Source organism: Crocodylus porosus, unplaced genomic scaffold, assembly GCF_001723895.1.
Source record: "Crocodylus porosus isolate Cpor-Errol unplaced genomic scaffold, CroPor_comp1, whole genome shotgun sequence".
NCBI lineage: Eukaryota > Metazoa > Chordata > Crocodylia > Crocodylidae > Crocodylus > Crocodylus porosus.
In genome coordinates this window covers 1,837,877-1,850,858 of record NW_017728917.1, presented here as the reverse complement: position 1 = coordinate 1,850,858, position 12,982 = coordinate 1,837,877, and the positions used below count along the sequence as shown (strand labels likewise).

The window sequence follows — 12,982 nt, the reverse complement described above, 5'->3', positions numbered from 1 at the left end:
ACTCTCACCATTGTTGTCACCCTCTGCTGGACTCTTTCCCATAGGTGACACATGGGGGGGGGGGCATGTGCCCCTCCAAGATGGGCTGCTGGTGGTGGCTGCGTGAGGTCCCCACTCACCACCCCCACCCCCTTGCCGCTGACACCACCGGCAGTAGCTGCAGGTGGTCCCTGCTCACCATCACCATGGGCAGAGGCTTTGGGTGGTCCCTGCTCACCACTCACTGCCATGGTGCCGCACCAGTTGCGGGAAGCACGAGTCTTTCCTGCTCTCTCCTTCTCTAGACTGATTTATCCCAATCTTGCAAGGCATAGGGAGCATTTCCCCACTGTTCAATTCCTCTTGGTCCCAGAAGGATTCAAACATTGGGAAAACTCTCTCCCAGGATAGACTTCTACGTGTCTGGAAATGAGTTAATTATTCTCCCAGCACAGCCTTTTTTATTATTATTATTCTGGAAAAAACTGTATGAATACCTGAACATTCATGCTCTCTTTTGGGACCTGTGATTCTCCCAGTAGAAACATAATGCCTGTATATGGCCCAAATGTTACATAAAAGACATATGAGAGCCATGTTTGTGTTGCCCCAGTGAAGTAAGGTTAAACATGCTAATTGCATATTTAAGTGCTTGTGCTGATGGAACAAAACGTTTTGGCCAATGTAAATCTCCCTAAGAAAGGGACCTGATCTCAAACAATCGGTCACACATTTGTGCCTTGGAAAAAAATTCCATAACTATAACAGGTCTCTTATTAGCCAAACTGGTTCTCTGCCAGGCACAAAACGGAGTCTAACTGACCCACCCAGTGTCAGAAAACCTTCCAGTATTGCAGCCAGAGTCTTGGAATCAAGCAAACCAAAGAGCCATCAATCAAAATTAACTACTGCTCTGAAGTTTGAGGCCAGCGGCCTCATGCATATTCAATGGAAGCACATTAAAAACATCTTCAACTGTAGAAACTTCAGTTACAAAAAAGATGTAAGAATTACTACTACTTATTGGAAATCCTTTCCTTCAAATGAAAAAAGGATAGGGGCTCTTTGTTAGCATTCGCATATACCAGGTGGCAGCTAGCAAAGTCCTTTGCTCATACCCAGAGAAATGGAGATAAGTGCGATATTAAAAGTCCCACTAAAATGTTAAAAATGGTGAGGTTTGCCACCAGGAATAATAAGTGGGAATATAAATAGCACAATGTCTCTGATGCCTAGCAAAGACTGTGAATAATTGCCGTATGAAGGAACAGGGAAATAAGAGTTCAGTATTCTTATTGACAAGAAATGTGAGTTTTAACTCAGAGTTTCTTGTATTAATGATCTTTTTTAACACTCAGATCTCTCAAATGGTAGGGTTATTTATTCTGGAAGAGAAAATACTTGAAGGAAGGATTTGATAACAGTCTTCAAATACCTGAAGGGCAGGCTGTCCTATGGAGATAGGCTTTTCTCTATGGTCATAGGAGACCGGACTAGGAGCAATGGCCTCAGGCTGCAGCAGAGGAAATTTTAGGTGGGAGATTAGGAGGAACTTTCTAACTATGAGAGTGCTAAGCCTTGCAACAGGCTACCTAGAGAAGTGCTGGAATCTCCATCCCTGGACGTTTTCAGAAGCAGTTTGGATAGACACATGTGTGGAATGATTTAGTCAGGGACAATCCTACGCTGAGCAAGAGACTGGAGTAGATGATATTTGGAGCTGTAATAAGATGCAGTAATCACTCTACTACTACTACACACTATCTCCAACTAGTGCTTGCGCATCCCTTAGAAACATTTTGGAACTATTCTGGATGATGGAGTTATGCAAATTCAGCCCTGGAGCCTTCTAATTCCCTCTTTCCATTCCTCCATGGGAGGCTAGGCCAGGCCAGGCCTACCTGTTAAGATGCATGGATGTGCATTTCTTCCTTTCTGTGTCGTCTTGCGGTCAAAAGAGGGGCTGGAGGCATAGCAAAACATCTGAGCCCTAATGCACCACAGCTGTGTTTCTAATCGTGCATATACAGAACTCCTTTAGGAAGGCTCAGAACTGGGGAACAGGGAAATGGCTAATCTGTTATTGTTTAAACTCTATGGAGGAAAACTATGGGATTTTTTTCCCCCCCTTGCATGGTTTTTCCTCTACATGTTGACCTGAATTCAAAACACAAATGAAATTGCTGTTTGTTTACAATGTGCATGGAAAAGACTGAATTACCTTCCTAGTTTCTCGGCCCTGCAATTCAAAACTTGTTGAAATTGTTAGCAAGAGGATTAATCTGGCAGAGTAATTTTCAATTGCAACCCATGAGACGCACAAGTTGCTTAAACAGTACATCTTGTTTTGATAAAACTTTAACGAGAGTTCTTCAAAGACTACTGGTAAAAGTTTAGCCTTGCAGCCAGCTTTTCTGGAAGAGACTCCAGCTACTACTCAGACACTTATTTTGATGACTTAGAAACAAAAACGCTGACAAAGTGCAGACTCAGCAGTGATGAGGCCGATTCCAACTATCCAAAACTGTAAAACGGGAGCATAAAAGGCAACCTGGAAGCCACTAAGTCTGTTTATCAACTTAAGAGAAAGAGGTGTTTAAATATATTTCAGAACATCTGCAGGATTTTGCATTATGGGCTAAAGTAAGGGATAAACCCAACTGGTTCTTTTTGTAGTGTTAGCTTTCAGTTGTTGGATACCTGGAGTCTGATTCTTTTTTCTTTAACCCAGGTATAAATTAAGGATAACATTAAAAGCTGTGGAACTACTCAGTCTTAAACCAATGGGCATTAAAGAAACGATGGAGTGATGTCCATTTCACCCTGATAATAGCATGAGAACTCTAGGTGGCCAACAGGCTTCAAGGAGATTACAATTATACCTACTTTCATTAGCTACAATAGTACCATGATACATTAGCTACAATGGTACATGATCCGGGTCTGGTCTACATTATAGTTTAGCCAGGACAAGTTAGGTGCTGCTGGCAAAAATAAGAGTGTCCTCAAACTTCCAACTCCCCATAGTATCAAACACCCTTTCCACTAGCACAACACCAGAAGGTTTCTGCCAGCAGTTGGCTAAAAACATGTGTAGGTGCACATGTACTTTCTGCTGGATGTCATATCCTCACTAACAGCTAGGGTCTCCCGTGGTGCTGTACATCCTGCTGGCATAGATGCTGTAATGAAGCCACCAGAAGACCCACAGATATACATGCACTCTCTATGCATGCATTGCAGCTCCAAAGACTTGAGCTTCCCTGTGGTGGCTTCTGTCTGCCAGCAGAAGGCTTCTGAGGTTTACAAGCCCCTGAACTTCTTTTAGACTGGCCTAAGTGTGAAGAACTGCTCATTAAACATAGCGTCTCTTGCTCCTTGCTTACTTCCTCTTTCAGACAGAATGCAAAGATTGACTGTTGCTCTTTTGTTCAGTTCTTCCATCAGATTTCTCAGATGTGGCAAAAATAACCTAAATCAGACAGCTAATGCAATGCTAGAACTAAATGTTTTACATGAGAATGTGTTATTTACCCTACTGCTACATTATCTGTGACAAAAACTGTTAAACTTTCTAACAACTCTCCTCTAAACTATTTACTCGACTATCCACTGCTCTAAGCTAAATAAGAATGGAGAATTCATGAGAAGCCATATATATGGATTTTGTCTAAAACATGTTAACTATCTTCAATCATTAATGTTCCTTGTTCTGACAACAGTTTTGATAGACACATGATGACCAAAAAGTGTCCCGATTCAGTGGAGGTCATATCTTGGATTATGAATTAGCTGAATATTTCCCTCCCCTCTTCCCAAAAACACTTAATTTATTCTCCGTTCTAGTGCTGTGAAATCTGCAAACAGGTGATGCCTACAAATTGCCCTGTGGTGTATGCTGACAGAGCAGGCTACAGCCACCAATGGCACCCAGCATGTTTCATGTGCTGCAAGTGCTCAGACCCTCTGGTTGACCTGATCTACTTCTGGAAAAATGGTGCAGTGTGGTGCGGACGTCACTACTGTGAGAGCATAAGGCCACGTTGTGCAGCCTGTGATGAGGTAAGGCCTGGAATGGTTAAGGACATAAGTCCATTCTGCTATTTTCTGCCCTTTGCTAGGCACAGATAGAGCATCGTAGTTTACTACTTATCTGTAAACATCTTCCTCCAACTCCACGTACCAGGGAACCCTTGGTTCACATAGGCATCCTGCTCTTCTCTGGAGTTTCCTGATTGAGACTATGGAGCCTTGCCCACCATCTGCCTGCCAAATGGTGTGAATTCCAACTTGTTTTCTGCTTTCCATTGGTTCTGGAAATACATAGCACAAGCAAGTTGGCTATTGAGTTAGCAGTGTAAGGCTGAATAAGTCTAGTGTTCAGGTTCAGTGGTGGAGAGGTGATGAGAGCTGACTATAGTTTCATAGTTTCTAGGGTCGGAAGGGACCTGAGCAGATCATCTAGTCTGACCCCCCGCCATGGCAGGAAATAATACTGGGGTCAAATGACCCGAGCAAGACGTTCATCCAACCTCCTCTTAAAACCCCCCAGAGTAGGAGCCAGGACCACCTCTATAGTTTTTAGGGTCAGAAGGGACTATTCGATTTCATGCCAACAAAGGCCTGATTTTTCTAGGGTCTGTCATATTGGGCCTAAATTGCTTCACAAAGGGATGGATTCAGGTTCTGATCCAAAGAGTTTGTTTTAAATATGAAATAGTTCATGCCCAAGCGCCCACTCCACAGTCATATAACTGTTCAGAAGCTCTGCCAAAAACATAGCAAACTGATTATTGAAAATATATTGTTTTAAAATGCCTTAGGCACTTCAGTGTACTCAGGGCTATGTAGTCCCCCATACTGATGGTTGACTTCATAATTGTAGTCTTGTATATCTCCTGAAAAGAGGCTAAGGATTAAAAGTCTTCAGAGAAAAGCTCTGATTTGAGATTGCCTGTTTTCTGTGCTCCACCTGGATGATGAAGCCATTCAGATCTGCATTAAAGAATGAGTTTTGTAGTAGAAGAGCTATATAACTAAAGCAGATAGGTGTGGTATTGTTGCCTGTAGTAATCAGGGACCTAGGCTTACAAAAGGACGTAGGTGCCCACATGGACTATTTTGATCCACTGAGTCCACTTGGCTGTTGCCTCATCCTAGGAGGTTGTAAAGTCCTTCCATGCCTCAGTTCCAACATCCAACATCTCAAGTTCTGCTTCTGGCCAAGACCACAAGCATTAGGGCTGTGTGATGCTTCAGTTGCTGATTCAATTTGCCAAGGATTCGACCCAATTTGCCAGCCAAATTTCAGAGTCAAATCAGGAGACCCTTTAATTTCTCCAAATCAAATCAAAACACTCCAAATCAATTTGGAGAGATTCAACGATCGGACATAGACACGGTTTTAAGTATTTTTTCTACGTACCAGGTGGCTCGTAAATGCTGAGATGCTGGGGCAGATGGAGACTCCCACAGGAGCATGAGGGGTCCCCAGTGCACTCGGCAGTGGCCCTGGAAGTGGACAAAAAGCACATCCAGTCCACTTCCGGATCTGCTGGGGAGTGCGCCGAGGACCCCCGCCCCCCCCACCTGCCCCACTCCCCAGCTCAGCGACTAGTGCCTCCTGGGTCCGGGGGGGGAGGGCACCCATGGTCCCTCTGTGGCCAATCGCAGAGCCAGGGCACACTGAGCAGCAGCCCCAGAAGTGGATCGAAAGTACTTCCGGTCCACTTTCAGGTCCACTGCTGAGCATGCAGGCCGCCATCCCACCCCCCGTGGGACACTCCATCTGCCCCACCATCTCAGCATTCACGAGCCATGCCTGGTACCTTGAGATATATAAAAAAAAACATTTAAAGACATGTCTATGGCAGAATTGCTGATTCTTCAAATCGGCATCGGATCTTCGGATTCAGATTCGGCTGAATTGAATCAGGACAGGGATCTGAATCAACTAATCGAATCGCTGTCTCCAATTCATACCGAATCTGAATCCAAATCAAATACAGTCCGTTTCACACAACCCTAATGAGTATCTAATATTCTTAATAGAAGCTGGTTAATGTCGTGGCATAGTATGGCTTCTTGGCTTTGTCGGCAAATAGTCCGAATTCTTTTCTTGCTGCTCTTTGTTCACATAATGAAGGGGTTGCAATGCTCATCCATCCTGCCTGAAACAGAAACAAACAGTTATCTGTTTGCATTGCAGATAATATTCTCTGAGGACTACCAGCAAGAGAATGGGCTGACCTGGCACAAGAAACACTTTACCTGCCTGGAGTGTGAGACGCTGCTGGCTGGCAAATCTTTCAGCCTGGATAAAGGAAAGATTCTCTGTACAACTTGCAGCAAAAGCAAGCATCCCTAAACACCAAGTAATGGAAAAAACAAAGGCTGTTCTCCTAGATTCAAACAAGAATTAAGTTCAGAATAGACCCCTGCCTGTTCACTAGCAGGCAACTAGAAACCCCCTTAAATTGAACAGGCTGGAAGGGGAAAAAATGACTCTTTTGGGGGGAAACAAAAAGCAAATTCATATGCAGGGGAGGGAGGGAAGAAGGGGAAAGAGATCTTTGGACTCTTACTAGGAAGGAATAGAACCTAAACCACTGACATAGCAGTTTCTGTAGCTTATCCACATTGGGTTAAACCTCATAGTAAGACCAGGTGAGCTATTTGAACCCAAGAAGTCCTCACCCAGACTTCCAACTGAAAGATCTTGCTGCATTCTTTTCTGAAGCAATCTCTCCCAAAATTAACATTTTGGCTTACAAAGCTGGTCAATTTGGTGTACTGGTCTTCCTCAGTGACTAGGTGGCAAGACGATTGTTTCAGTTATCTTCTAAGAGCCTTGCATGTCTAAACTAATGACAGAGTTGTACAACACCGACTAATCTAACTATCTGTTTGAAATTTGGCTCAATACAAATGTTCCTGGCAATTCTGAATATATAGCAGCACACCCATAGGCTCATATGATCTTGACTTTGTATCGACCTGCAAAGCCTTTTACAGCTGGTGGATCTGTAGGAAGAGGCACTGTTTCCTCTGATCAGTAGCACACTGGTCTCAAAGGGAGGAAAGGCAATTAAAATGTGAATCTCAAACACCAGATTTTTGACCTGGAAACACATGTTCTCAGAAGAAGAGTCTGCCATACTGTGCCATATGTGCTGTGATGCCAGTTTTTCCCATAGTGCTTTAATATTTCCACAAGAAAATAGAAAAAAAGAACCCCTTTCATTTGTGGTTCTCAGGCTATGGCTATCTATTCACCAAATACTGGATTGAAAGTGTCAGCTGCATCTGCATCAGATGGGCACTGAATGGCCCCCAAATTTTTACAACACCATCCTGTGCTGGATTACAACCAGCAATTTGTCATGTTACCACTTCCTCACATTCATCTGACTCTTTCAATAGACGGAGAATAGCCAAATCGCTTACATGTGTATGTCTATATTTGCTTAGTTTCTACATACCTAAATTACTTTCTAAAAAGAAGTGGAATATAGTTTGCAAAAATATTTCAGAATTAGATATGTAGTAAGTTAACACTTGCTCACTAACCGTTCTTTGAAATGTGTAAGATGCTTGTATCTCTCCTTTGGAGAGATTAGGTGCACTCTGAATATGGGCATAACTGTAGTCATAGTGCTACATATAAAAATGAATCCAATTTTAATTGCTAATTAACTTACAACTTTGAAAGTTAGATGCACACACCCAGCTCTCAACTTCGCACTTCTTCAGCTGCATATTTGAACACATATGCTGTTTGCAAGTCAAAACCCATATGTATAGTACATTAGTTTGACTTTGAACTCAGCTTCACTTCTGACATGGAAAAGATCTGTCAATTTGAGTGAATCAGTAGAAGCCAACATCTCTGGGTTTTTGAATGGATTTATCTAAACATGAGTCTGTTTGGAGATGTACATTAAAATTCAAAGGAAAATCTCTTATGGATGATGATAACTTATCTAACATGATTTTAATCGGTATTCCTGGACATCATAGGACATTGAAATAAATAAATTAAATCCTACCTCCAGGACTAAAACAACAGCATCAACAATTCTGAGGTTGTGATAAGTCTTGGGAGTGATGAAAATGTATTGTCTGTTTGGTAGCTACACAATGCATATTCCTGGGATTGCCCATGGCCATTTTGTCAATATGACTCATCTCTGATTGTATCATGGATATTTTGACTATTTGGGGATATCAGTTACTTCTGTGAACTCAGTAGAACGCTATAAATCAACAGATGTGTCAACTCCCAAATTATGCTAAGAATTATTAAGCCCTGTTTGAATAGCTTTGGATACAAGTAGTCAATGTGCTTTGAATGTTAGCAAGTGTGAATGAAAAATAAAACCTGTGGCTGAGTTCTACTGCAGTTTTATTGACTGACTTATTATAGTATCATGAATTATTGATGCTGAACTGATGTGGACTTTATAAATCCTTTTTTTTAATTAAAAAAATGTAATGTCATACCTTATTAGATTAAGAAGGGCAAAAAAAAAACCCAAAAAAAACCCCAACCTTACACAATGTAAGAAATGGGTAATGTGGCCTGAATCCTGTGGGGAAACATTATTTTGATAAAGTAAATAGAAGTTCATGATAAGAAAGCATTTTCAATTTGTGTGCAAAACTTGTTGCATTATAGCCCAATTGCCTCTCAAGAGATGTGAGTGTGTTGCGCATGTAAACAATACATATCTAGGTAATGCATAAATTAAGGCAGTGAACCTGAAATGCCACTAAATTAATAAGCACTATATATAACACATCTCTGAGTTCTTTCTCCCACCCTGGGGAGTCTCATTTTGCTCAGCGATGGCTGCTTATTTTATTTTTGCATGATATTCTCCTTGAAGTAAATGCAAAGACCAGATCCAAAAAGGCATTTATTTAAGATGTAAAGTAGATACTTAAGTGCAAAATTGCTATCTTGAACCCTTCTATCTAACTGCTGCTTGGCTCCAGCGGTGCCTGAAACCCTCGGGTGCCTGAGGTTTGACAGAAAGATTTACCGGGTACCCAAAGTCGTTCTTCTGTGCTGAAAGCTAAGAGGCACCTTAGTCTTCATAGGACAGAGTAACACAGCAACTAGAGACCCCAGTTAATCCAAGTGGTGAACGAAAGATCCTCGGTCTACCTCCTCTCGGAGAATGGCCAACTACAGTTGCTCTGCAATTCCTCTAGTCGCAGAAAAGAGTTAAGGGTTTATGAGGCCAGTGAGGGAGAGAGCTGGAAGGTGGGATGTGTAGGTTTGAACCCCAGACAAGAGTCTTCCATATACTGCATGAATATTTTAGCAACAGTATCCTATGACAAAAGGGCACCACCTCTACCTTCCACGAAAGAAAAGAGTAATCCCTGCCCTCCTCTACAGTGCATGCGTATCTGTTTCTCCTGAAAGAACAGGCTTAAGAGCTTCCTTCCAGGAGCAGCTTGCATGTTGTCAATTGTGGGGGAGGAGGCACCACGTGGTAACTTCTGTCTGACCCCGCCATTCAATGTATGTGGAGCCCAGGCACCACAATCCCTTGGTCCAATACATTCATCTAAATGTCCCAGCTGGAGCAATTGAAAGTTTTAAAGAAAACAAACATAGATATGTAAAGGTGCCCTTCCCCCCCGCCACCTCATTCAAACGAGATGCTTAAATTAAATGCAAGGCAGAACAAATTGTTCTTGTTGTGTTTGTTTCAGAAGAATGTGGATGTCGGTAATGTGTATAAATGTCAGAGAAGCTGTGTACAGAAGGCTCGTGTCTTCAAGTAGGAGGACTTGGGAATCTCTTAATGTAACTGTGGGAAGACAAACTATTTTCAAGCATCCTGTGCAGTGGAGAAAACAAAATTATGCTGGCAATTTGTTCCACTCAGAGTCAAGCTGGCCTTGCTGACACCCATGTTTGTGCCTGTGCCTCTCCATTTGGATACAGGCCCTCTGAGCCAATGTAACGGGCTCAAACTGGAGGAAAGTCAGCCACTTTGCTTGCAACAGCACAGTCATTCTCGATAACTCCTTTACCCCCTTGCACCTTTCCCCCCTCTGCAGCCTGTGACCCCTCACGCGGTGATCTAGGAAAGCAGCACTGCAAGAGCACCACTGGACTCTGGCTATTCGAATGGCCTTCTGGAGCCATAGGGCAGCTGAGGCACAACCTAGAGCTGTCCCAAAGCTGTCAGGGACTGAAGCAGAGGTAAACACAGGTGGCTTAAAAGGTTAGAGAATTTGGCTCTTATCCACAATTTAAACTGGGATAAAAATCAGAATCCAGACACAAATGAGCCGGTGAAAGAAGCTTTCTATACCTCTTTTACTATTACCCTTAGCTCCCGTGTGAAAATCTCGTTTGGCATATGCTAGAATATATTATCATAATAACAGAGATCATTTTTTTTAAGGAAGGGTGTGCAGAATCAGGGCTTTAACATACAGTTGGAAATGTTGTCATTACAGGTTAAATTATATTTTCTTTTGCCTGGGTGTACCTTCAGCATAACTGCATTAATTAGAGTCACATTATATTTTCAACATTTAGCCCGATGTTTGAATTGCCAGGAAAACAACATCCAAAGCAAACCAAAACAAAAGCCTAGCCTTCCAACACCTGCAGAAATGAATGCAGACAGTCTCATTTGTCAAAAATAGCAAGTAACCTAAAAAAACCCCCAAAGGTCCATCTTGGCCATTCTACATATTACCGTGTGTATACTTTCCAACAGCCATGGCTTTCACTCAAATCTAGTGTGGCTGGCAATCCTGTTAATTAAATCATATCTGATTTCCTAACTCTGTCTCCAGGTAGTGGATCATGAAGCTGTTTGCTCCTTAAAATACTTTAGAACCACAAAGTTGGTAAATGGACCCTAATCCTCTTTGCATAAAAGCATTACCATTAATTATGATATCACAGTAGGCTTCTTCTGCATATAAGACTTATTGAATAAGCACAGGCTTAATCTGTGTCTCCAGTAATTCAGTAATAGTCCACCCGCCTCTGATTACCTAAGAGAGAGATTTTGAATTAAACGATAACTAGCTATTTTATGAATGCAGGTTTATAAGATGTGAGCATGGCTCTTTCTGGATTGCATTTTGCAGTAGTGATATATAGCATTATTTATACTCCCTTCCACAGAAGTCTCTGCTCATAATATACTTACCTACTGGCTCTCTACAGACCTGTTGCTTCCTTTCCTAGATGCTTGAGCCTTTATGCTGGCATATGAATCCAGTCTGCTAAAAATTTCTATGAAGATAAACAGTTCAGTGGGTTTTTTTGTACCTCTCCTGTTGATTCCAAAAACACAAAATTGATATGTAAAACAGCAGCAAGCCATGCTAATCTTTGAAATTCCTTTTCCATATCAAACTAGTTCAATTATGAAACCATATTCCAATCAATATACATTCAAAATAAATTAGACTAAATTCTAAGGGATGTATCATCTAGAACAAAGATGGTTCACCCGTTTACCAGACAATGCAGTCATACCTCATGCAATCCTATGTTCACCTATTAAATAGGTCCTATTTGATGCAAAGACAGGATTGTTGGATTTTCGTTGAATAATCAAACACTGAGAGGTATAGCAAGCTGCTTTCTATAACAACAAACCCCTCTGAACAGTTAGGGTCTGTGCACATGATGCATTTGTACAGCAACTGGCAACAACGGACAGCCAAGTTGCTGCTGCAGGAGAAACACTGAACTGAAAGCAGAGCGAATAGCATAACACAAATTTTGCCCATATCATGTTTTTTTGCTTTTTTGCTTTCAGGAGAAAAGTGCTTTACCCTGCTTTGCAGCATTGTAGTTGACTGACACGGTGCCATCCATGGCTTATAAAGTTGATCCAGTTGGTTTTATTTCGCTATTTATAGCCCTTAGCCAACCAAACTGTGTCTATGCGAGAATTATTTTTGAAAACCCACTTGCTTAATTAGTGGATTCATTGTCACCATCTATGTTCCACTTCCTCTCCACCTTCCACCAAATGTTAATATATTTCTAGGATTAAGGCCTTGAACATAATTGTCGCTTGTGTGACAGTGCTATCGTGACCCTCTGAAAAGTGTCCAACTCTCATTTCATTTGCTAATTATAGCACATAATAATTATAGCACTCAGCGTTTGTAATGATCATCTCTTCAGAATAAGGGATGTGAAACCTAAAGAAAAAAGAGCACAGGGAATGAGAGCGTGGGGCTGAGCCGAGGGAATGACTGACATGAAACAAATCGCTCTTGTTGGCAAACATAAGGCAGAAAGATTTGATTTGCTCTGTTTCCTGCTACTAACAGAAGCTGTACGCTGCGACTTGAAAACAACTCTTGTATGTAGTGCTCAGCGAATGGTTCAAATGGAAAAATAGATTTGGCAAGATAGTAACCACAGAGAATATGTTACGGTCCCAGTTCATCTCCATGGGGAGGTTCTGTGGATACCGAGCAGAATTTACGCTTTCAGAACTGGCATCATCCAAAAGGGTAAAGCCAGGCATTGCCCGTGTTTTTATGCACAGGCCGAATTGTCGAAGTATGTCTTGTTAGATCTGTTTATTTTAACTGGAAGACTCAGGCATTTGCGGGCTTCAAACTGTTTGTCCAGACTGTAAAATTTGCTCCTCTGACAACTGTAAATGGATTGGACAGGGCAGGTGGAATTTAATAACAGCTACAAACTGGAATCAGCTTCGCTACGCATGTCAATGAAACCCCACATTGCCCTGAGAATTCACTGGCTGTGTCTGGCATACTTTCCAGGCTACAGAAGAAAAGCAAGACTCTGGCTTCTTGTCTGTGCCTCTAAATCAGACACCTACAGTATGCACTTCCCCCATTACTGTCGCCATATCTTTTCCAGACTCTAGATAGCATAACCACTATTTACTACTATCCCGCAGTCAACTACAGGACAAGTTGTGCAAGAGAGTTGTTTTCACAAATAAATTATGAGTTGTTACAAATAAGTTCT

The 12,982-nt window shown here is 41.9% G+C and overlaps 1 protein-coding gene across 2 annotated transcripts in view; it reads left to right on the top strand.

Moving 5' to 3' along the window:
- Positions 1-12,679, top strand: part of LMCD1 (LIM and cysteine rich domains 1) — a 66,217-nt gene extending 53,538 nt beyond the window's left edge. Inside the window, exons 5-7 of one of the 2 annotated variants that reach the window (XM_019536593.1) lie at positions 3,826-4,041; positions 6,188-6,353; positions 12,161-12,679. In XM_019536593.1, coding sequence (XP_019392138.1) covers positions 3,826-4,041; positions 6,188-6,346 — 375 coding nt within the window. In that variant the 3' untranslated portion in view covers positions 6,347-6,353; positions 12,161-12,679. Of the gene's footprint in view, positions 1-3,825; positions 4,042-6,187; positions 8,718-12,160 lie in introns of those variants that run through there. The other variant, XM_019536592.1, reaches the window with a different exon arrangement.
- The last annotated feature ends 303 nt before the right edge of the window (positions 12,680-12,982 follow it).